Source organism: Coturnix japonica, chromosome 6 (genome assembly GCF_001577835.2).
Source record: "Coturnix japonica isolate 7356 chromosome 6, Coturnix japonica 2.1, whole genome shotgun sequence".
NCBI classification, from domain to species: Eukaryota; Metazoa; Chordata; class Aves; order Galliformes; family Phasianidae; genus Coturnix; species Coturnix japonica.
Genome location: NC_029521.1, coordinates 19558247 through 19582366, shown reverse-complemented (window position 1 = coordinate 19582366; position 24120 = coordinate 19558247). Strand labels below are relative to the sequence as shown.

Sequence of the window (24120 nt, the reverse complement as noted above, 5' to 3'; positions counted from 1 at the left end):
CAGGTCTCCCGAGTCCTACCTGTGCTGCTTCCCAAAGGCACATCCCCAATTCCCATCCTCTGTGGTTCTTCCATCCTGCTGCACCTCCATCACTAGGACCATTGGTGTGCGATGTGTCCCCCAGGCAGGCACTGCAGGGCTGTGCTCAGCCCTCTGATTCTCAGGATGAGGAGGTGTCCTCCTTGGGGTAGGCTGGGTGGGTTCTGGATGAGGAATTGTGATCCAGCTTTGGCTCTTGGTGACGTGGAAGCAGAGAACCCTGCAGTTATGTGACTGTAAACACAGGTGAATAGTGGCATAGAGGGCAAGACGGGTCTTCTGAGGACAAAGGACATTGAGTCTCAGTAAAGTTATCTCCTTTATCAACCAGGAAAACTATCTATTTCTGTTTGTTAGATTTACAGCTTAACAAGCTGTCTATATCTAGACTGAACTCTTTGGAGCACGGTAGGGCATAGAGCAGCAGTGAGAGCTGTGGTGTCAGCCAGATGTCAGAGGAAAAGAGGTGAGAGCACAGGGAGATGCACCTGAGACCTTGGGTGCCAATGGTGCTGGGCAGGACGTGGCACATTCCCAGCTCCTTGGGGCCCCTGTGCCTGGGCAAACCATGAGACCAGCACTGCCCCAGCCTGCTGCAGGGCCACGAGGGTGCTCCCAGAGTAAGGACGTTGCCGACAACCTGTAGCTCCGTCCCTAGTGAGGGATTTTGGCCCCTCTGCCTGCCTTCCCCTCTCACCACCCACTGCTGCAGGCTCTCCCTTGGCACCACGAGCAGCCAGGTTAAGGACAAAGCGTGCTGCTTGGCCTTCACTTCCCTGTCTCGTGGCATCCCAGTGAGGTGGGGGTGGTGGGGGGTGGGGAGGGGAGAGGACAGGCTGCGGTGATAAATGCAGGAAGATGGCTGCCACTGCACTGAGCTGGGCTTCCGGGCAGGTAAGGGGAGAGCTTGACCCCAATGGAAGGGGGCTGTGTGGGGCCCTCCTCTCTTTCCTGGTGGTAGGAGAAAGGTGTCACCCTGTTGTTACCCGCAGGGTAAGGGGAGGGGCTGAGTGGTGCAGGAATCCTCTCTGGGACAACCCTTCCATGCAGGGCTCTGGAAGAGGGCCAGGCTGTACCTGAGCGCTTTCATTTCTGTTCACCCTGGGTGGAACCGGCTGGGGCTGCTGGAGGGCATTCGGCTGAAGGCAGCAGGCATGGTGGTGGCCACACAGTGTGTTCTGGAGTGTTGGGGCACATTTGCCAAGTGTAACCTGCTCAGCCATCTTGGGAGCTGTTGGAAAAACATTGCCTAAGAAACCAAGCTTGGAATTTAGGCACACTGGGACACACTGAGCTGGTGAGCGGTTGCTTGGAGCAGCGTTTGTGGGCAGAGAGGAGGCCACATGGCTGAACTCAGAGTCCAGAGCAGACCATGGGATGATTCCACATGCTGGGTTTGGGAGCAGAGCCTAAGAGCCAGCACCTCCCCAAAAGCTTCCTCTAAGTGCCACCCGGCAGCTGGCAGCAGTGGCTTGTGGCACTTCTCTGTCCAGGAGCAGTGAGTCATGCCAGGAGGGGAGCAGGGAGCAGCCTGCCCTCCTGGGGAACAGCAAGGTGCCAGGCACAGTAGTTATTCTGCAGCCCTGCAGCTGTGCTGGTGTGGTCCCATATGGGGCCAGAGCTGAGCCCCCACTGCAGGAGTGATGGGGACGGGGTGGGATCTGTGTGTGTTGCTGCTGGGAGCAGGCATGGTTTTGGCACCACGCTCCTGACAAGTTCATGCAAACACTGTGTAATTATCCCTTAGCCTCCCCACCGATTCGTTCTAATTAATTGCTTCTGCTGAGCAGAGAAATGATAATCGCCTTGTTGAAGAGGTGGCTCGTGGCAGTGATCCTGCAGACAATGGTGCCCAACTTCCTGGGTGAGCACTGCAGGTGGGCAGAGCAAATTTTGGCAGTAAACCAAAGCACAGAACAAACAGCAGGGCCCAGCAGCATGGAAGGGTGCGTGGCCGCAGGCAGGTCCTGTGTGCTGGGAGCCCTCCAAAATGTGTGCGTGCAGATGTGTGCACTCATGCTGGTGTGTCCCAGAAGTGTTGAGCCTGTACGTATCACAAACCTGGTTCTCAGCAGGAAGTTTGAGTGTGCTGTGAACATGCTGCTTACACAGCAGTGCTGCCTAGGGGAAAAGTGCAGTTACAGTGCTCCAGCAGTGTGTGACAAACGAAATGAAGTTCATATCCTGTGCTGGGGGCTGCCAGCCTCTTGGCACCAGGGTGCTCAGTCTCACCTGGGCATCCAGTAAATGATGGATCCGAGTGGGAGGAGAAGGGTTGTTCAAGTTTTGCAGCATAAACTTTTGTTCCCGAGACGTGTTATTGACTGTTTCTCTCTTTGTCTCTCTAGTGAGGATGCAGCAGAGGCAGTAGCAATAGACTCTAACAATCAGCCCAAGTCTCCACTGGAAAAGTTTATGGTCAGACTGTGTACTCACCACCAGAAGCAGTTCATCCGCGTGCTAAACGACATATACACTGAAGTACAACCGGACTGTGAAGGCCAGCAGTTGTCTGAATCTGAAAGCATGGAGGCCTCCACTTGTGGCTCTGGTTGTAGCCAGCAAAGCACTGGAAACCAGGATAAGGGTGCTGCATGTACTGACCCAAGGCCCCTTTCTTCCTTGGAGCCAGGACAGCCAGGCACCGACAGCACGGAGCAGCCTGCAGAGCTGAAGCCCGTGGACAGGGCAGAGAGCTCCAGCCCTGCTTTAAGGAGAGACTTCCCTGACCCCCCCAGCACGTGGCTGCACTCTGCCAGCCCAAAGGACAGCTCCACCCAAGGATACCTCAGCACGTTGAACTCTTCCTCGTTGAATTTCCACCATGCCACAAAGAGCCTGGAGGGGCAAACTGCTGGCCACGAGCAAGATGCTGGCGTCAGAAAGTGTGAGGACAGCAAAGAGCAGGGAGCAGGTAAGGCGCTAGTGGAAGGCTACATCTCTGTCAAAGTAGCCAATGTGAATGGCAGCGAGGACAGCCTGGACAGCTGTCTGGGCTCCCAGAAGAGCTCTTTCAGGGCTCTGCCAGAGGAGCCCTGGGACCCTGGCTTTGCTGTCAGCTCTCCTCACCGCGCAGACAAAGAGAACGCGTTACAGTGTGGCTCGAAAGCCTCTTTGCACCAGGACCTCGATGTGAAAGAACAAGACACGAGACCAAAGCCAGACAACCACCTGCACGCCGCAGCCAAGGGCAAGGTGGGCTGCCACCTGCACCCATCTGACAAGGGCCCTCTTGACAAATCCAAAGAGGTCTGGCTGCCTGCTGGCACCGCACCAACCTCCCACCGTGCCCCTGCTGGGCACCCCCGTGCCAAGGCAGCCTCCCTTCGGCCCTCCCGCAAGAGCAAAAAGGCCTCAGGGCTGCGGATTAATGACTACGACAACCAGTGTGACGTGGTCTACATCAGCCAGCCCATCACCGAGTGCCACTTTGAGAGCCAGCGTGCTGTGTCATCCCGCAGGACGGCGCGGAAGAGTACACGGGGGTATTTCTTCAATGGGGAGTGCTGTGAGCTGCCCACTGTCCGCACGCTGGTGAAAAGCTCGCGGGCAGAGGAGCGGGGCGGTGGCATGGCGCAGCGGATGCAGGCACTCGTAAGCACGAAGCCAACTCTGGTGCTCTCGGGGGGCAGCTCCACGGGGACAGGACGGGATGGGGAGAAAAGGGTTTCACTCCGGCTGCTGGCCAAAGGTGTGCCAGCTGGCAGAGAGATGAAGGGCAGGGGTGAGCTGGGCTCCGTGCAGCGGGAGCTGCGGGACATGCGGGTGCTGCGGTCACGGGAGGCCTCTGTGGCTGTGCCCCTGTTCTCACTCTCAGCACCGCCCAGCCCTCAGATGGAGGACAGCATGGCTGGCTCACCGCCCCCCTCAGGCTCCCCCTGTAGCCAAGGGGCTGGGGGCTCAGCTTCTCCGGAGGTCGGTGCGGCTCCCTCTGGGGATGGCAGCTCCAAGGACAGTGATGCTGCACCAGCTGCGGGATGTGCTGCCCTTCCTGCCACCGAAGCAGCCATCAGGGAGGAAGGTTCCCCAGATGTGGGTGTGCAAACTACTCCAGACCTCCCTGCCAGCCCAGAGCTGGGGTCCCCCATGCAGCTCTGCCCTGCTTTGGATTCGGCACCTGAGGCTGACACCAGGGACTGTACAGTGCTCCCAGGTGTCAGCAGCATAGAGCCATGTGGTGTTCATCCTGCAGAGCCCTCTCCACACTCTCCAGAGCTGCAGGCTCCTGAGCAGCTCCCTGCTACTGAGGGTAGGAATTATCCACCACAGCCTCCTGCCACGCTGCAGAGTGTGGAGGTGAACAAAAGCACTGATACTATACCAGATGCCGAACTGTCAGTTGTGCCAGGTGACACCTCCCTTGAGCAAGAGGAGGCTGCACCAGCCAGCATAGCTCTCCCTGTGGACTTGGAAAGGGAGGCAGAGCAGAACAACAGCCTGGCAGGTGAAAAGGAGCCTGCTGAAGAGGAAACACTGCCTGAACCTGATGGCTTAGAAACAGCAGAGAAAGACTCCATCTCTTCCAAAGACAGCCTAGACAAGAAGCGAAAGAAAGGAAGGAGAACACTCATGGCATCTGACCGGCGTCTCCGAAGCCAGCATTCTCAACTGCCCGCTGAGGGCAGCACTGAGGATGCTGGTTCTTCCAGCCCCGTGCACCTTCCTGGCCTTCAGATCAAAGCCTCCAAGAGTCCTGCTGCTAAACGGTTCAAGAGAGAAGGGAACCTGGATGGGACAACACCCGCATGCTTCCAAAATGACTGCTTCCATAGCGCACTGCTGCAGCACAATGAGGGGCTGAGCACCGGGCAGCCTCCAGAAAGCACTGCTGAAGAGAGCGGTGTCATCACCAGGCAGACCTATAAAAGCATCTTAGCAAAAGAAACTCCATCCGAGGGAGAAAATTCCCATCAAGACGACCACACTGCTACAGGTGGCCAAAGTCAATCAGGTGAGATGCTGAACATCTGTGTGCAGGCTGATGCTGAGAAGATCATCCTCCTCCCAGCAGAAAGCAGTGTGCCTGCAGGCAGTATGCAAGCAGAGGTGAAGCTGGGTGATGTTCGTGCAAAAGAGGAGAGCTCTGACAGTGCCATAGACACGGGGAAGCTGGAGCACTATGAGCCAGTGGGAAGCCAATCTCCATGTCCCACCAGCAGAGGTGGAGGAAGCAAGCATCTCCCAGCGAAGGCTGCCAAGCACAAGAAGGGCACCCTGCAGTTTTATAACTTAAGACATGCACCTGCACCTGCCGACACTGCAAAAAAGAGCTTGGCAGGGAAGGAGTCTATGCAGGCTGTCCCTAAAGCCAGGGATGAGTGCAGTTCAGGGAATGATGACACCCTGGTGCTGGAGGATATGGATGCAGAAGACAGCAAGCCGAGGTTCATGGAGTGGTGCTCTGAGGAGGAGAACCAGGAGCTGATTGCCGAGTTCAACGCCCAGTACATGAAGGTGCAGAAGGGCTGGATCCAGCTGGAGAAGGAGGTGCAGCCAGCCCCCAAGGTGAAGAACAGAGCCGATAAGCTGAAGGAGATCTGGAAAAGCAAGAAAAGGACTCGGAAAAGCAGAGGGGTGCTGGAGGTTCAGAAACTGTCTCCTGTCCAGATGCTGTTCATGAAGGCCTACAAGCTGTCCGACATTTGCCAGTGGTTCCTGGAGACCACCGAGACCCGCTCGCTGGTGATTGTGAAGAAACTCAACACACGTCTCCCGGGGGAGATCCCCCCCATCAAGGTCCCCATGCAGAAGTACTCCTCCTCTGGCCTCTACCCCAGCTCCCTGCAGGCCGAGCGCTTGAAAAAACACCTGAAGAAATTCGCCGCCACTACACCAGCCCGCAACAACCTGAAGAACCAAAAGCTGTGGGCCAAGATCCGCGAGAATGCTGACAAAGCTGAGGCTGAGGAGGGAAACGTGGCCGGCCAACCTGCTCCACCTGAAGTCGGCCCCGAGGAATTGAGCCAGAACCGGGGCGCACAACCCACCCCCAGCCTGCCCACCCAGGCCAGCACCCGCATCCTGCGCAAGTACTCCCAGCTGAGGGGCAAGCTGCGGGCCCAGCACCGTGCCACCCGCACCGACCGGCGCAGTGACATGCCTGGCGAGCAGCCGGGCCCCGAGGGCAAACCCAGCCGCAAGAGCCTGTGCATCAACCCACTCATGTCCCCCAAGCTGGCCCTGCAGATCAAGGCAGATGCCTTCCCTGCTAAATCACCCGCAGCGGACGGAGCAGGGAAAGGGCGGAAAGGGAAGAGTAAAGCCCAGGAGGAGCACTCACCCAGGGCTGAGCAGCTCAGCAGGAAGAAGAGGACTCTGAAGGAGAGTGAGGCCACGCAGGAGCGGGCCGGCTCCTCAGGGAAGGACAAGGTGCTGGCCAAGAAGGCTGGAAAAATAAAGCATTCAGAGGCAGTCACCAAGGCTCCCGCCACCCGCAAGCAGGTGGAGAGGAGCAGCAAACTGGCCAAGAAGATGTCTTCAAAAGAGAAGAGGGCCCCAAAAAGGCAACTGGAGAAGGTGCGGCTGCCAGTACGGAAGGGCAAGGAGAACACCAGCCGCCGTGCCGCGCCGCCGCCCAGCCACGAGGAGCTGGGCCCATCCCCGCGGCACAGACCGCTGGGTGAGTCCTCGACACGGGCACAAAAGATGGCCAACAAGAAGGCAGGTGGGGGAAAGGCCCTCCCCAGGGCCGTGAGGAAGGGGCAGGAAGGCAGCAGTTCACAGGGCAAGAGGAAGCTGCGGGCAAAGGGCGACTGCTCACACAGCAAGCGCTCGCGGCTGGATGCCAAGTAGCAACGCAGTGGTAGCCATGTACAGAACTCTTGTATAGTAGTAACCCTTACCATGCATTAACTAAAGCTGCTTTTATAAGCTGTAGCAAGCCTTTAAAATCTGCAGTTACAGGATCACGCCCGTGATGTTAGGCATCGGAAGCTGTGTCTGGGGCGGAGAAGAGGTCAGCCTGTCTGGCTCTGCTGTTCCGAAGGAGGTGTCTGCAGTTCGGATGGTCCTGGGGCTTTTGAACTCGGAACCAGGCAGTTTTAGTTAAAAGTACAGTGCCTTATTTATCACTTTAAAATAAAATTAAGAAGCTCGTCTGTGTGATTTGGAGGCTTGCGTTTTATACTTGAGGCACAAGCACTTGTACTGTAGCAGAAAGAAAACCACCTTCGTGCACATGAAGTAGCTTTCAGCAGCCTTTCGGTGCACGCCAACATTTCCCTTCCCTTCAGCGTCCTTCTGTCTGTCTGTGAGTGGCATTTCAAGCAAACCCAAACCCCTTTGCCATCAGTGAGGGAGAGGAAGGTGGATGGGACGCGTGTCGGTTCTCCTGCAGCTGCCGGTGGCTCTCCAGGTACCCACACATGGGTGTTACCCTGTGGCTCTGCCCTTGTCCCTTTGCACAGCTGCAGCTGCTTTTCCCTATAGTTTGCATTCACTTCTGTACAAACATGTACCTTGCTGCTTGCAGGAATCCCAGTGTGAGTGTCCCGTGCAGGAGGCAGCAAGGCTCTGGTTTGAAAACTTTCCCTCCTCTTTGAATAATGCAAAAGTGAGCTCTTACGAGCAGCGACAAAGTGATTAAATCTATCCTGTCAGTCCTTGTACAGATTAATATGGAGTTATCTATGACTTTAATTTTTACTGCATGTATTAAAGATGTCAAACATTCCATCAGGAAAGATTTAAAAGCATTTCAGGAAAGGCACCGATGGCAGCCATAGCACTGCTCTGTACCTTCTCCACGGGTCCTCTCTCCCTCGCTTCTCTGCCAGCGCCTGCCTTTCCCTTTCCCTTGGTTTGGGGTAGAAATGCAGGACCCCCTCCCTGTATTCTGTGTTTAATTTCTCTTTGTCTTCTTGGGTCTGTCCCTTGCTCCCCTGTGTTGGGATGGCAGCTCCAGATGTTGCTCCTCAGAGCTGTGCTGCAGCCTCAGCACACGTTGGATGGGATGCTGGGCATCCCTTGGCACGGGAGGAATGTGTGTTGTCAGTTAGGCTGAAGGCTGAGAGCAGACCAGGTGATGGGGTGCCTGGCAAGGCAGCAGAGTGCTCTTCTGTTTTATTTAACAGTGACAGCTTTGGTCTTTGGGAGGGGCTTTGTCTTTGGTGAGTAGTGTACGGCTGCCACCTGTGGCTGAGTGACTGCAGCCAGCACTTGGCCATGGTCCTGCCCAGGTCAGGGTGGGCACAGTGGTGCTTTATGTGAGTTCTCTGCATTGCAGGTCGACTGGGGGTGCTCTCATCTCCTGGAAAACAGGGCGGCTTCCTGCTGGAAGGCATCTCTAGCTCTGTGCTGCCACTCAGGAGGTGCCATCCCCTCCTCGTCTCCTATGCGTGTTCTCACGCTGACACCAGTTGTAGCTCCTGGGTCTTGCAGCCGATGAGATGTGCTTTTACCATGAGCTTTGTGCTTGTGAGTGCTGTGTTTTGGGACAGGACGGAGGGATGTTTCAGTTTCCTAGCAGATGAAGGGGTCTGCATGTGAGGTGGTCATGTGGCAGGGTGGCATCACCACCATTTCTTCATCAGAGCCCACATTTTATTTCCTTCTCCCTCTCTTCCAGGCAGCATTGTGTTGCTCTGTTCCCCACTTACTCCCCACTGTCCTCTCTCCAGCCCCAGTGCTGTGCCCCCAGTGCCCCCCAGTCTCCCAGCTGCTGCTGCCACCGCCGCCCCTTCAGCTTTCCTTGATGGCTGGCTTCTCATCCCACTCTCAGAGTCTGCCTCCATCCCCATTCCCTGCTCCACGTATCGTAGCGTCCGTTCCACCCATCCCTTTGCTTGGTGGTTGTGAAATGAATCCATCTGTTCTAAGATGTTCTCAGGAGTTTGTATTAAGATCACCCCTAGGCTTAGCGGAATCACGGTGTGTTCCCCCCCTCCCCTTCCTTCCCAGACCCCCCTTGGTTTGAGAGCACTTCCACCGGGCCGCGGGCAGCTGGCGTTTGATTCAGGGCACGTTGGCAGCTGTGGGGCGGCCGCAGAGGGCACCATGGTGGCCATTGCGGTGTCACCTGGCCCACCAGGCCGCCTTGCTAGCCAATGTTTTCTAAGTCTGTTTGTAAGAGTACCTAATTTTAAAATGAAATGTGAATATATATTATGTGTAGGTGCCATGTAAGATAGTGTTGTGCTAGGAGGCAGGATGCTAACCTACTTTTTAAGCTTTTGGGGCAGGAAAAGACTTTTTTTTTCCTCTTTATCAATTCTCACAGATTTAATATTGTAAATAGTCGGGTTTTTTATATTTATTTCGTGGGCTTTCTGTAGGTTCTTGCTCCGACTGGTGGTCACTGTGGCTGCCTGATGGCGCAGGGGGATGGGGCAGCTGCGGGGTCCCGTCCCATCGGTGTCCAAGCATTAACTCTTCATCTCATTTCTGATGATGTTGGACCCAGTCAGAGGCAGCGAGCTGTGAGGGTGGGGTGGGGGTCTCCAGGGTGGGGGCATTGCCAGCAATAAGATTTTAGTAATAATGTCTGCTTGGGTGATTGAGGCTCAGCCTGGGGTGGGGTGCAGGTCTGGAGGAGCCGCCCCAGGGCTGTTCCAAGTGGCTGCTCTGACCCCAAGGCGCCCACAGAGCAGGGCAGAGGGGCAGCTGCCCGCAGCCAAGCTGGCCCCGTAAGGTCATTGCCTCTTTGCTTGCCCTTCTGCCATGTTTATTGGAGGGTTTGAGGTCGGTTGCCTGTTTGTGTGTGTTTTTTCCTATGTGTGTGTGGCTTTTTTCTGGCTGTTTTTAACCCTGTTTTGCCACACCCATCCCATAATGGGATCATCCCTGCTGCTCAGTGACGGGTCCCTCATTTCAGAGCATGGGATGGCAGTGAGATGGAGGGGCTCATGAGAGCCCTTCACCTTTGGAACTGTAGTGTGGAAAAAGAAAGGAAAAAAAAAAAAAAAAAAAAAGAAAGAAAGACACCAACCCAACCAACTCAATATGTTTCTTTTTGCTCTTCCCAAGATGCTCAACATTTGAATCTTAGTTCCGCCCCGATAACAAATGTTTTCCCTTCCTCTGCGTCCGCTTCCCTGGAAGGAGTTTTGTTGCTCTGTTCCTTTCTCTAGGATGAACTTTAGACACTGATCCGAACAGCCCTCCTGTCCGGTACTGTATGTCAGAGCCTGACCAATGTGAACTGTTGGAATGGGGTGCGGGGAGCGCAGCCGCTCGCCTGGCGCCGTGCTGGGGGAAAGTGAAACGTCTGCTGTGAATCCTCAGTCAGAAAGGTGGAGAGGGGTTTCCATTAGATGATGTTTACATACCTCACCTGACGAACCTTTGAACGTGTATATAAAAAAAAATAATGAAATAAAGTTATATTAAGTTGCTTTAAATCAATATGTATAGCTATAAGAGCTGGGTCATTTGAACTTTGGCTGTGTATCGACTCTCTCAATGTTGACATTTTGTGAACTCTGTGCTCCTGTCGTTTAGACTCTCGAGGAAGCTGTGTCCTTGTTCCAGGTAAAGCTCCCTGACTCAGATCTGAGCTCCTCATGGACTCCCACCGCCTTGTTTTCTTTTCTCCCTCTGTTGTTGATATTCACCCGATGATGAGCTTTCTAAAGGTCCGTATTTTATTGCAGCTTATTAAAACGTTTCTTTGATATCAGAGCCGCTTTGCTGTGATAAATGGGGGGCGGGTGGGGGCATGGATGGCACACGTGGGCCGTGGCCATATGGCACAACCTGTCCATGCTGCCCCCTAGCAGCATCAGGTCCCCCCATTGCCCACGCCATCCCCACCCTGTGCCCCCATAAAGACGACGCCGGGCCTCTGAATGAATCAATGTCATGTTCACGTGGAGGACAACATAGACAATACCGAACATCTCCTAAAACAACACAGCCTCTGCCGGCGGAGGGTGCCCTCCCCAGCCCAGCGCAAACCGGCAGCTGCAACAGTGACACACACACACCGCGCGGGCCAGACAAAGCCACCGTCACGTTCCTGCCCAGTAGCATCTGTAAACAAAAAGAAAACAGCGTTTGTTGACCCCGAACATAGAAAAATACTATAACAAAATGAAATACAAATATATATTAGAATCTGTAAGTATTCTGTATAAAGAGATACTTTAGCGGTTAGCTTACAGCAAGAACAGAAACACAACACAACCGAGCCCCGGCTGGGGGCTGAATGAGAGCTGCCGTGCCATATGGCACAGGGTGCTGGTGGCAGAGATGTCCCCACGGCGGTGGCATGTCCTGGGTGTGTGGGGACAGCGATGGCACCCATCAGCCGGCTGCACCCAGCAGGACGCGGTGAAGCGCTGGTGTGATGTGATGGGGAGAGCTGTGGCCGCAGCCCTGTGGGTGACAGGGTGATTTGCCCCAGGTCGGCCCGTCACCCTCAGTCCTGGGGCATCAATGGTCGGCACATGGCGTGGAGCCCCCGCTGCCCTGCCGGCATGTCCCTTGGCACTGCTGTGTGGTGGGGCTGCAGCCTGACAGCTCGGACCTGCTGAGACCTTGCTGGACACCATGTCGCCTCCGGGATCTCCATCTTCAGCTGCCCCAGCACCCACAGGGCTGACAGCATCACAAACCTGTGCTCCAGCAGGCAACTAAGGGGCATCCTCTGGGGGGCTCCAGCACAGCTACCCCCTGCACACAGCCCAGCAGGGAGAGAGGCCTTGTCCCTGTGCGCAGGGCAAAGCTGGCACCGCATGGTGAGGCCACTCCTGGTTCCATCCTGTTTGACCCAGCATGTCCCCCAGTGCTGCTGAGCTGGCACCATACACTGGCTGCAGGGGCTGCTGCAGCAGGGCCAGGGCCATTTGGGATGGGGGGTTTAGGGGTGCTGGGAACCAGGGGTGCCGGCACAGAGCGCAGCCCTCCTGGCAGCCGTGGCACACGAGGCACTGCAGTACCAGGTCCAGCACAGGGTGTTAGGAAGGTCCCAGCTGGATGCGGGGTCGCCAGGGGGACACAGAGAGGACACACACGTTCCCCTTGGCAGTGAAGAAGGCAGAGAGAAAAAGGGAGAGCCGGCGGAGGGGCAGAGCAGCTCCCACAGGAGACACACTTGTGTAGCTGCAAGTTCTTTAAAAAATCCTCTATCTACACGTTTGTTTTGTTTGTGGTTTTGTTTGGGTTTTTTTTTCCTTTTTTTCTTTTTCTTTTTTTCTTTTTTTTTTTTTTTTTCCCCTTTTTGTTTTCCAACCCTCTAGATGCAACACATCCATCCTCCTCCAGCCCCGGTGGGCTCCTCCGAGTGGTGGGAACTGCGCCGGGCTTTGGCAACATCTCGGCCGCTGGCTGCAGGGCAGAGCGAGCTCCTGGTGCCGGGGGCTCCTCGCTCCCCCCCCCTCCCCCCCGCTGTCCGCAGCAGCCCCCGCACCCCGGCGCTCAGAGGCACGGGCTGCAGCCGCACTTGCTGGGCTTCTCCACCTCCTCCACGAAGGTCGCGCCGTTGCTGCACTCGAAGGCGTATTTCCTGCGCCGTGGCCGCAGCCCGACGCAGCAGCCGGTGTCGGTGTCCCCGCCGCACGTGCCCCGGCACTGCACGTAGGGCACCGGCCGCGTGGTCTGGCAGATGGCGTAGCCCCGCTGCACCTGGTGGTATTCCCGCACCGGCTCCCCGTGGCACTCGGGCTCTGTGGGGGGACAGCAGCGAGGATCAGTGCGGTCCCCCCGGCGCTGTGCCCTGAACCCACCGCCCTGCCGCCTACCTTGGTCGCAGAGGGTCCCGCTGTAGCCGCTGTGACACTCACATACGGGTTGGCCGCTCGGGGTGAGGCGGCAGCGGCCGTGGTGGCAGGGCAGGAGGCGGCAGGGGTCGGGGGGAGCGCTGGGCTGGTTGCAGAGGGCACCTTGGTAGCCCTGGTGGCACTGGCAGCTGTAGGAGAGGGCGTCGAGGGGCAGGCAGAGCCCGTGCACGCACCTGTGGACAGACACAGCCATCAGGTGTCTGACATGGCGCAGCAGTGCCTGCACCGTGGTATGGCATGACAGCATGGCTAAGACGTGTCATAGGTAGGGCACGACACGGGTACGGCACAGCACACCATGACATGGGTCGGCACAGCATGGGTCAGGCATGGGTCAGTCCCTGCAGCCACAGCAGTGGTGAGGCTCTGGCACAGTGTGGCACCAGTATGGCAGAGCATAGCAATGAGCCACAGATTCATTGAACCATTAAGGTTGCAAAAGAACTCAAAGTCCAACCATTAGCGTATCCAATAATCACAACCCTCTGTGCCACAAAGTCATGGACAGCTGTGAATGGGGCAGGTGAGCTGCTATGGGGCACCAGACAGGACAGAGCCACTGTGACGAGGCACAGCCCTTGCAGTGGGGCAGCAGGCAGGAAAGGGGCACTCACTTGTGCCCCTGGCAGGGGCCACCGCGGGGTTGGTCACAGTGGGGCCCATCCCAGCCAGGCTCACAGTGGCAGACAGGTCCCTGGGCACCGGTGGGCTGGCAGATGCCATGCAGGCAGTACAGCTTGCGGCAGGGCTCGCAGCCTGGCACCACGCCGGGCGTCATCCGTGTCTTGGTGAAGTCCTGCAGCTCGTTGTTGATGTAGAGGTTGCGGATGCAGCCATGGAAGCTGGTGCCATTGAGAAGCTGCCAGAGGCGGAAGGCAGCTGAGTTGACATCCACGGGCATCCCTGGGGAGAGCGGGGCTGTCAGTATGTGCCCAGCCAACCACTTGGCCCCAGTGCCCCACCTGCCCCGTACCCCCGACATAGAGCGGGGCCTCGCTGTTCAGCGTGTAGTGCTTGCCCGAGTTGTCCATGGTCATAGGGCTGCCGCCATCAATGGAGAGGTTCACCATCTGGTCAAAGGTCACCAGCTCCACGGTGTGGAACTGCCCATCATTGATGGTCTCAGCACTAGCAGGGAGGGCTGTGTCACCAGGTGAGCTCCATTCCCCATTGCATCACCAATGCTGATGCAATGGGGTCAGGGCACAGGGCGTGGGGGTCCATTGTACCTGTATATGGCTGAGCTGGGGTGAGTGCCAGGGTCATAACTGACCCTTACATGGCCCTGGTACAGCTCCACAGCCATGTGATCGCTGTCCCCGTTGTACAGCAGGATGCCGTTGTCCTCAGCCGTAGAGACCTGGGGGTGGGAGAGGTAGGACCCCACACCTGGTGGCCACCCACCCCCTGTCCCCCTGCGTTGCCCTGCGCCCTCACCTGCAGGGTGATGTTGGCCCGGGGCCAGTCCTGTAGGTCGGTGAACTGCAGGTACGTGTCGCGGTCCACGAAGTTGACGCTCAGCAGCTTCTCACACTTGGGGCCACCAAAGCCAGGCAGGCACTGGCAGAGGGCACGGGAGCCCCGCTCCACACAAGCTGCCCCATTCTGGCACTCGGCGCGCTCACACAGCCCGGGCTGCCCGGCGGCACGGGGCGGCATCTCGCACAGCTGTCCACTGCGGGGCCGAGGGTGTGCTGGGCATGGGGCTGGGGCAGCCCCCTCCCCAACGCCCACAGCACCCACCCACTCTGGGGTCCCCACCAGTATCAGGACCAGAGGGAAGCATGGATGCTGAACCCGGTGGGTCCCTCCTGGGGTACATACTGTGGGATGTGGTGGCCAGGATGTGGTGCAGGATGACACCTGACTGACCCATTAGCCCCCCCAGCAGTACCTGTAGCCCTCGGCGCAGAGGCAGGAGTAGCCATTCACTTCGTCCACGCAGCGAGCGTTGTTCTGGCATCGGTGGTCCTGGCAGTCATCAAAGTCCTTGCTGCAGTTGGTCCCCACGTAGCCGGGTGCACACTCACACCTGGAGCAGCACGGAGGGGGGGGGTGGTTACAGACCCCACTGTGCCTCCCCCAGTGCCTGCAGCCCCCTGAAAGCTAAACCCAGGGGCTGGGTCTCACCTGGGCCCCTGGCTGGTGGAGATGCACGTGGAGCCGTGCTGGCATGGGCTGAGCTCATCCGAGCAGAAATCCGGTGGCTGCTCACAGAAATCCCCTGTGGGTCAGAAGAGGGGGTGCCAGGTGGTACCTATCAGGGCACATCCCGCAACAGGATGGCAGTACCCTTGCTCCCTGTACCTGTGTAGTGAGCAGGGCACAGGCAGGTGTAGTTGGTGGCACCAGGCACACAGGAGCCCCCATTCTCACAGCTGTGCTCCTTGCAGGGGTCACCGGTGGTGTGACAGGTCGGGCCCTCAAAGCCTGCTGCACACAGGCACCTGCTCCGGGGTAGGAAACACCATATTGGGGTGATCTTCCCAAAACACGGGCAGAGGGCTGTGGTAGAGCCTGTTCCCAACAGAGCGCTGAGGAGCATGGCCCTGTGTGCCCCTACCCGAGAGCCCAGAGCTGGTGGAGGATGCTGAGGACGCTGAGTTGCCAAGACAACGGGCTGAGAGAGGCCATTTAGTGCAGAAGGATGCACAGCCCTCCTCCACCCACAGCCCCACCGTTATTTCCAGCTACTAATTGCACCCCGCTTCTCAGAAATGCCTGAAGCGTTCAGGGTAGCCGGGGTTGCATGGGGGCAAGGCTGCATCCTGTGCTGTCTCCCAGTGCCACCAGTGGTGACGGCACGGGAGGATGTCCCAGGGGAAGAAGACCCCAAATCCCCATAGGATGCTGCCATCCCAACGCCCAAATTCCATCAGCCCCCACAATCTGCTGACCTGAAACCATCCCTGTCCCCATCCTGGGGCTGGCAGGTGCCCCCATTGGCACAGGGGTTCGGGGAGCAGCCATCCAACGCCACCTCGCAGTCCCTGCCCTGGGGACAGAAGGAGACATGGCAGCAAGGGGTACCATGCCCTATTCTCCATCCCCCCCCCGGTGCTGTGTGCAGGCAGAGCCCTGCACCATGCCTCTGCACTGTGCACTCTGTGCTGGGAGACCCGGTGCCACTACCTTGTAGCCGACGGGGCAGGTGCAACGATAGGAGCCGAGCGGGTCATTGTGGCAGGTGCCCTGGTTGCGGCAGGGGCTGGAGAGGCAGGGGTTGCACTTGGCCTGGACACTCAGGGCTGGAGGCCCTGTGGGGAAGGGTAGAGGGAAGGAAGGGGGAGTGCGGCCATAAGCAATGGGGGGCAGCAGGGAGCAACGGGGCTGTGTGGAGCATCACTCAGCAGTGCGTGGAGCAGGAGGCACGGACGGACAGATGGACAGATGCACAGCACTCACCTTGGCACTCAAACTTCTTGGCGGGGGTGGTGAGCAGCAGCTTGCCCTCCATGTCAGGTGGCCCAGCACAGCGGGCAATGCCCGGCTCCTTGTAGCCTGTCTTCACCCAGCTGGACAGCCAGCGCAGGTTACAGCTGCAGTACAGTGGGTTGGCCCCGATGGCTCTGCAGAGCAAAAGTGGGGGCACTGAGCACTGTGGTACCCTCCCTTCTGCCTTTGTCCTGATCCTAAAGCATCCCAAGTCCCATCCCACTGCGATGGTGGCAGAGGGGAGCGGGGAGGGCAGGGCTGTGGGTGGGCACTGAGGTCAGAATGGATGCACACCACATTCCTTCTCTTTAGGAGAAGCTTGAGGAGGCAGCAGAGGCACCAGCTGGCAGTGCTGGGCTCTGCAGGGCTCTCACTGCTGACAGATGGAGGAGTGCTAATCCTACAGCTCACAGCAAAAGGCAGGGGTGGTGGGGATGTGGGAAGCAGGTGCCAGGAGCAGGGGAGGCAGCCTAGAGAAACCCATGGGGTCTTGAGGTCCCCAGCCCTGGACTTACAGGTGGGATAGTGAGGTGACATCTGCGAAGATGCCCTCCGGGAGGGTGGAGATGTCATTGCCATGGAGAGACCTGTGGAAGACAGACAGCCCCATGATTCCAGTGGCTCCAGGGCAACAAGGGCAGCCCTGGGCTGTGCCCAGCCAGCCAGTGGGGCTGGAGCCCACCGGAGTGTCACTGCTGCCCATAGTGTACAGGGGACACAGGAATACTCACAGCAGCCGCAGGGAGCGGAGGCCCTCGAAGGCCAGTGGAGGGATGCACTGCAGGGAGTTGTAGCTGAGGATCCTGTGCAAGGGAAGGAGGCAACACAGAGAGGCCACCACAAGCTGCACACTGTCCCCTCCCCCCAGGTTCCACCCCCCATATCAGCTCAGGGCACAGCTTCACTCAGGTGGAAGGTCCCCTGGTCTTTGGGGTCCCCTAGGAACACCCTCCCTCAGACAGAGCAACCTGCAGCCCACACTTACAGGGTGGTAAGCTGGCTCATGTTGGTGAAGGAGGAGTTGCTCAGTGAGCTGATCTTGTTGTTGCTCAGATCACTGCAAAACAAAGACCAAGGAGCTGCAGCCACTCCTGTCCCTTCTCACTGCACACCCAGTGGGGCACAGGGACACACTGCCAGACAGCCATGATCCCACACAAAGGGGTCTGCAGGGGGACGGCACACCATGGCGACAGCCCACACTGCCACCCCTGGGTCCCAGTGGTGAGCTCTGCTCTCAGCCACTTACACCAGCTGCAGGTACTTAAAGGTGGAGAGCTGTCCCGGCACCTGTGTGAACTGGTTTCCATCCAGGTACCTGGAAGGAGAAGAAAAGCACCTTGCGGTTACCAAGCAGCATGATATCCCTTTTGTATACCAAGGCCCAATAGACTTCGTGTTGCAAGAGCATTTCCAACATCACCTCCCTGCACCCACAGGGCTCTTAGGGACCCCCTGGCTGGCAGGGAGCTGCACATTGGCCCACACACAGACCCCACAGGCTGGTGCCTGGGGGCCGCTCCCCAGCCGCCTGCGTGTGTGCACAGCCAGACGCGCCGTGCTGTGAGTGTGGGTGGCCGTGAGTGTTTGCAAGGCATGTGTGAGATGGAGCTGAGGATGTGGTGAGAGGAGGGTGTGTGAGACGGCACTGGGGTGTGAGGGGGTGGCATACATTTGTATGGATGTGTACAGCGTGGGCCAGCACTGGTAGAAGACTGCTGGGGACTGCAGAGCCCTGCGGTGTGACAACAGCCCCTGCACTTCACCCCTTGGGCACAGTCATGGAATCACAGAATGGTTGTATTGGAAAGGACCCTAAAGCTCCTTCTGCCCCCCCACCAGATCAGGGCCCCAGCCTACCCTGCCTTGTGCACCCCAGGGGTGGAGTGCTGCCCCCAGGGATGGTCCCTATGTCTCCAGCCAGGACAGGAGTGCACAGACCCCTGCCCACAAAGCAGCAACAGGGGCAGGAGAGCAGAGCCTTGGCAATGTACTCACAGCTCGGTGACGTTCTTGGGGATACCCCTGGGCAGGGCCTTGAGGTGCTTGTTGCTGCAGCGCACCACGGTGTCAAGGCAGGTGCACTCCTGAGGGCACTGGGGCCGTGGGATGCAACTCGTCTCCTCCTGACCTGCACAGGGCACAGGAGACACAACGTCATCGGGCTGCAGCTCATTGTCCAGCAGGCACTACTTGATGCTGGGTTCAGTGCCTTGCACCTGTGACAAGGCATCACCCACACTCATATCTCCCCTTGGCACCAAAGCAGGGGAGCAGCTCTGTCACAGCTGACACCTGGCTGCGTGTGCAGGAGTGTGGGTGCATTGCATTCCATTCTATTGCTTTAAGGGTTAGGATCAAGGTTAAGGTTAGGGTTGCATTGCATTCTATTGCATTGCTTTGCACTGGATTAGGGTTGCAGGTAGGGTTAGGGCTGGGATTAGAGTTAGGGGTGCACTGCATTCCATTGCATGGCTTTGTATTGCATTGCATTTGATATCATTTCATTGCATTGTATTGCATTAGATTTAGGGTTAGGGTACCACAGAGGGACCTGGGGCATCCTTACAGGTGGGCACCATGGGCTGAGTGACCCCAGCTCACCACGGGGACAGATGGGACAGCATGGGAACAGGGACAGTGCAGGGACGGGAGGATGCAAGTTACCTTCCTCACACCTGAAGTCAGGGAAGGCCACGTCCTGCAGCGGGATCTGCCGGAGGAAGTCAGGATGTTGGCACCGTGGGTTCCCCGTCACGATCTTCCTCTTGCGCAGCCAGTCCCCCAGCCAGGCCAGCTGGCAGTTGCAGTTGAAGGGGTTGGCCAGCAGGTTCCTGCAAATGGGAGGGCATCACCTGAGATCTGGGCCTGAAACCCCCAGCAAGGGGCTGTGAGCATCCCTGGAGTGGACATACAGTGTGGAGAGGGACTGCAGCGTGTCGAAGGCACCCGGTGCGATGGTGCTGATCTGGTTGTCATACAGCGAGAGCAGGCGCACGTTGCGCAGCCCTGTGAAGCTGTCGTTGTGGATGCAGCTGATGCGGTTGTTCCTCAGCATCCTGCAGAGGAGAGGACACCTCATAACTGTGGGATCCAGCAGATCCTGGGGGGCAGGAGCCCACCCCCAAAGGCTGCAGCTGCACCCAGCAAACAGCTCCAGCTCCGGATGCAAGCAGGGGATGGCCCCAAAGCGGACCCACGTTGGTGCCAACAGCCTGGTGGCATGGGCAAGGCTAGGGGCAGTGGGAGCAAGGGACAGCCCCACTCCCACAGCTCAGGGACACTCACAATGTCCTCAGCCCGTCCAGCCCCCGGAACATGCCGCTCCGCACTGACTCCAGCTGGTTGACGGTGAGGTGCAGCTCACTGACCGATGCAGCCCCCTCGAATGCCCCGTCCTCGATCTCTGACACCTTGTTGTTGCTGAGGTTGCTGTGGGGAGGGGGGGAACCATCAGGCTGCATCCTGAGCCCTCCCTCTCTCCGGGCCTGCAGCTTGAGGTGCCCCCCTTTCATGCCCCATTCCATGTCTCTGCATACCCTCCCAGCTCCCTGTGCCTCCAAATACTCACATTTTCTTCAGGTGAGGCAGCTTCTTGAATATGCCTGTGGCCTCCAGGATGGAGATTTCATTGTTGTTCAGGCGCCTGGGGTGGGCAGCAGGGAAAAGAGATGGCTGCGAAGGGCCTGGCACAAACCAAACCCTCAGCAAAACCCAGCGCCAGTGACACAGTGGCTGCAGGAGGGGAGGGCACGGCACTTACAGCTCAGCTGTGGACTGTGGGATGCGCTCTGGGATCTTAGTGAGCTTCAGGTTGGAGCACTCCACCACACCAGCCTCGCAGCGGCACTTCGGGGGGCACACCACATCGCTGTTGCACTCACTGTTCAGCTGGTAATCCTCTGTCCCTGTGTGCCAGAGAGGGCAGAGTCTTGGGGCTGCAACTGGTTGAGTTCTCCCACACCTCAACTGGTCCCAAGTGTGCACCCATATCCCTCGGTGTGAGTAAGGGAAGGGCCACAAGGGGACATTATCCATGAGGACATCTGTCCTGGGTACAGCAGTCAGCATCGTACACACACACACGTGTTTCCCCCCTTACCTGGGATGAAATACTGCTCTTTGGCTGTGGAAAGAAAAAGCACATCAGCACCACTGTGTGCACAGCAGAGATTTGGCCGCAGCCCCCGGAGGTGACAAGGGTGGTGCTCACCTGAGCAGCGGAACTTCTTGCTCTTGATCTGCCCGATGCGCTTGTTGGCCAGGCGCCGGGGGCTGGCACAGCGGGCACCGCTGGTCTCAATGGGGTTGGCACGGAGGAAATCCGCCAACCACTTCAGATTGCAGTCACAGACAAAGGGGTTCTGGGCCAGGTGCCTGCATCAAGGACAGCAGGTCACTGGTGGCCAGCACCAAGACCTGAAGCCACCATGCTGAGACCCTTTGGGATGCCCTCCTACAGCCATGCAGGGACTCACAGGGTCTGGATGGCACGCAGTGAGGTGAAGGTGCCTTTAGCCAGGCTCTGGATCTTGTTGTCATAGAGCGAGAGCAGCGAGAGGTTCTGCAGGTCCTGGAAGGCATCCGCGCGCACACAGTTGATCTTGTTGGCATTGAGGAGCCTGGCAGAGAGGGAGGGAAGCGATGCCAACCCTGTGTCCTTTTACTATGCCATGACCCACCGCACTAAAGGTATCCTCGCAGAGTGTCCCACCAGAGCCTTACAGCAGCTGCAGGGCAAAAAGTCCCCCGAAGACGCCCTTGGGCAGGTCAGTGATCTTGTTGCCATACAGCACCCTAGAGAAGAGGGATGGCAACAGGAGGACAGGTGGCAGTGGTGTGGGGCAGCACCCAGCGGGTGCCCTCTGTGCCCCTGGTGTGAGCACTCACAGCGAGTTGAGCGAGCGCAGACCCTGGAAGGCATCAGGGGCGATCTCCGAGATCTGGTTGTTGCTCAGGTCTCTAAAACATAAGAGGAGAAGGTGGGCTGAGCCCCTTGTCCCCACACCCCACAGCCTTATCCTCCTGCTGAGGTGCTCATGGAAGCAGGATTTGGGGTTCTGGGGTCAGAAGTGCTGCAAGCTTACATCCGACGAAGCTTCTTGTAGGGGGAGAAGGCTCCTGGGGGGATGGACTTGATGCCATTGAGCTCCAGGCGTCTGCAAAGAGACAGGGGAGAGGTGAGGCTGGGGGCTGGCTGAGCCCCAGCACCCCAATGACAGGCTTGGGGGGCTGTAATCCCCAAAACTTGCATTAAATCACCCCAAAAAAGCAGGACCTTTCAACCCAGGGACAACTTGCATCTTGTACCAGGGGCTTTTTCTATTAGGGAGGGTGATGTGGGGGGGACCGTGGTGGCAGGGGGCACAGCAGGCAGTGCTGGGGGCGGGGGCAGCACCTACTGACCCAGCAGCATGAGTCTGGGGGTGCTCCGCCTGCCTCACATCCCGATGGGGGCTTTGCGTTGTAATTGGATTCCCTTAAGGAGATTATTTCTCTATTTACATTTTTAATACAGCTAAATCCAGGGCTAAAGCCGGGCAGTGTGAGAGCGGGGTGGCTGAGCCCTGAGACGTGTCCCTATGTCCCCCAGCTTCAGATGAGGACTGCGGAGTCCCATACTCACATCTCTGTCATGGTCTCAGGCAGGTTGGCGGGGATAGCTGTCAGCCCCTTGCCCCGACAGTCCACGATGCCATTGCTGCAGGTGCACATGGCCGGGCAGGAGCCAGAGGACAAGCTGCAGAGCTGTGCATGCGCTCCATCTGCTTGTCCTGCAGGGACAGATCCCATGGGATGAGCCCCAGCCCATCGGCAGGGGTGGGCAGAATCAACGGGACACCTGGTTTCCAACACCGGGGACCCCTCACCAGAGCAGGTGAACTCGTTCTTCTGGATCTCAGCCACATTGAGGCCGCGGAGCTGTGCTGGGGCCGCACACTGTGTGAAGAGCCCGATGGTGGGCCGCTGCCGGAGCCACTGTGCCAGCCAGGCCAGGTGGCAGTCACAGAACAGATGGTTGGAGTGCAGGCGGCTGTGGGCAGCCAGAGCAGTCAGTGCTGTGGGATGGCTCCTGCCCACCGCTCCCAGCTGCCCCCATTTCCCCAACCCCCTGTGGCCCCTCCTGCCCTGGCAGACCCCGCACTCACAACGTCCGCAGCTTGGGCATGTGGTTGAAGCTGGAGACGGGGATGGATGTGATGTTGTTGTTGTTCAGGGTCCTGCAGGAAGGTGGAGTGAGAGAGGTTAGAATGGGCAGGTTGGAAATGGGAGCTGGAGGTGGTTCAGGGGGCACAAAACCCCCAGGAGCAGCGGCACCCACCCACCACCCTGTGTAAAGTGGTTGGATGGAGAGGTGTGGGCTGGGGACTCCAGCCACCCCTGGCCACTTACAGGACTTCCAGCCCCCGCAGAGCCCGAAAAGCCCCATCCTCGATGCAGCTGATCTGGTTCTTGTCCAGTTGCCTGCAGGAGAAAGCAGCAGGAGCATGGCTGGGACGGCACAGGTGCAGAGTTTCCCACATTACCTGTTGCTGAGCCAACCCAAACTCTCCATGTCAGCCCGTGCCCATCCCCGCTGTCACTCACAAGTTCTTGAGGTCTGTGGCCCCGCGGAAAGCTTTCCTGGGGATGGCCTGGATGAAGTTCTCACTCAGGTCCCTGTGGGAGAAAGAGGCAGGAAAGAAAATGAGCATTGCCTGCAAGGCGGAGCACTCCATGCGACTGCTGTGCCCACAACAGATCCCGGGGATCTGCAGCCCCACAGCCATGCTGGGGTGACATGGCTTCATCTGGGGTGGCTGCACATGCCTAGGGCTGTCCAGCACTGGGATGTCCAGCTCCAGCACATGGAGTAGCAGGGCACAGCTCTGGGAAAACTCACAGTGCTTAAATACCCTGTGTCTGCTATAATTACAGGTCCCCGCTGATTAACTGGTAATTACACTCGGTGGCTCCAGCAGGCATTCCCATGGAGCCTGCCCCGTGCTGTAGAGGGCACAAATAATGGGGTCATTAATTTATCGCTGTCCATGTAATTGCCTGCTCTGCTCATTCCTGACATCTCACTGCAGTGGGACTGGGTCAGGACAGTGCGACAGCATCCATGCTGTTATCCACACCCCTAATTCCTTGAGATAACACACCAAGCATTGCCCAGTCTGTGCAAAATACCTGGAGGTCTCCAAGCTGGGGTTTTCCAGCCAAAAGCACCCTTACTATAGGAAGGGAACCTTTCCAGAAGGAACCATCAGCCTTGCTTGCAACAATGCAAAAAGGAAAGGAGAACCCAAGGAAAACAGGCTCATTTAGTGCACTAGTGGGATGTCCAGCCACCTCACGGCTGTTATTTGGGACCAGATGCACATCTTCCTTCCTACTGCATTGCATCATTGGAAGCCAACTGCTAGGAGAGGAACTCTGTGGGATGCAGGCTCCAGTGAGTGCATGCGGTACTGGTATCAGTACAGGTACCGGTACTGGTATGGTGGTACCACCCAGCGAGGCCTCCCCCCTTTGCAGCTTTTTGTGACAGATACCAACAAAATGCTGCCGCTCAGGTGCCAAAGCCAAGTGGGACAGATGCTGGATGCGATGCTTTCAGCAGTGCCCAGTGCCGTGTTTCACTGCCCATACAGTCACACAGCTGACAACAACATGACAAACACATGCTTTGCCTGCGGGATCCTCAGTGCCCAGCACTAGAACAAGGCACGGCCCCTTCCCTCCTGGTGTTGCATCGCTCCCAGCTATGTTTGCTTTACACTTTGGCACCGAGGAAACAGCAGATGGCACGGCTTCGCCTCTCTCTGTCACACGGCTTGCAGCACCCTCAGCTGTGCCAATGCCACCATGCAACACTCCTGCCCAGCGCTCCTCCTGACCCCCAGCAGCTGGCTCACCCGCAGCCCCTCCAGCCCTTGGCCACGGG

The 24120-nt window shown here is 57.9% G+C and overlaps 2 protein-coding genes across 2 annotated transcripts in view; one reads left to right on the top strand and one right to left on the bottom strand.

The window, feature by feature from the left end:
• The first annotated feature begins 381 nt into the window (after positions 1-381).
• On the top strand, positions 382-10654 carry LOC107316043 (microtubule-associated protein futsch). Its single transcript, XM_015867117.2, has 2 exons — positions 382-505; positions 2388-10654. Exons 1-2 carry the CDS (start codon positions 489-491, stop codon positions 6829-6831), a joined length of 4461 nt encoding a protein of 1486 aa, XP_015722603.1. The 5' UTR covers positions 382-488; the 3' UTR covers positions 6832-10654.
• Positions 10655-10818: 164 nt separating this feature from the next.
• Positions 10819-24120, bottom strand: part of SLIT1 (slit guidance ligand 1) — a 30633-nt gene continuing 17331 nt past the window's right edge. Inside the window, exons 5-38 of the mRNA XM_015867116.2 lie at positions 22779-22850; positions 22584-22655; positions 22340-22411; positions 22061-22224; positions 21817-21964; positions 21278-21349; positions 21081-21152; positions 20916-20987; positions 20669-20812; positions 20404-20567; positions 20293-20316; positions 19954-20098; positions 19762-19836; positions 19479-19622; positions 19106-19249; positions 18858-19024; positions 18189-18321; positions 17440-17508; positions 17176-17247; positions 16922-16993; positions 16706-16777; positions 16161-16324; positions 15888-16012; positions 15653-15750; positions 15063-15202; positions 14886-14979; positions 14650-14787; positions 14193-14430; positions 13985-14115; positions 13729-13883; positions 13370-13658; positions 12717-12928; positions 12386-12641; positions 10819-11007 (exon numbers count right to left, since the gene is read on the bottom strand). Coding sequence (XP_015722602.1) covers positions 12394-12641; positions 12717-12928; positions 13370-13658; positions 13729-13883; positions 13985-14115; positions 14193-14430; positions 14650-14787; positions 14886-14979; positions 15063-15202; positions 15653-15750; positions 15888-16012; positions 16161-16324; positions 16706-16777; positions 16922-16993; positions 17176-17247; positions 17440-17508; positions 18189-18321; positions 18858-19024; positions 19106-19249; positions 19479-19622; positions 19762-19836; positions 19954-20098; positions 20293-20316; positions 20404-20567; positions 20669-20812; positions 20916-20987; positions 21081-21152; positions 21278-21349; positions 21817-21964; positions 22061-22224; positions 22340-22411; positions 22584-22655; positions 22779-22850 — 4201 coding nt within the window. The 3' untranslated portion in view covers positions 10819-11007; positions 12386-12393. The remainder of the gene's footprint in view (positions 11008-12385; positions 12642-12716; positions 12929-13369; positions 13659-13728; positions 13884-13984; positions 14116-14192; positions 14431-14649; positions 14788-14885; positions 14980-15062; positions 15203-15652; positions 15751-15887; positions 16013-16160; positions 16325-16705; positions 16778-16921; positions 16994-17175; positions 17248-17439; positions 17509-18188; positions 18322-18857; positions 19025-19105; positions 19250-19478; positions 19623-19761; positions 19837-19953; positions 20099-20292; positions 20317-20403; positions 20568-20668; positions 20813-20915; positions 20988-21080; positions 21153-21277; positions 21350-21816; positions 21965-22060; positions 22225-22339; positions 22412-22583; positions 22656-22778; positions 22851-24120) is intronic.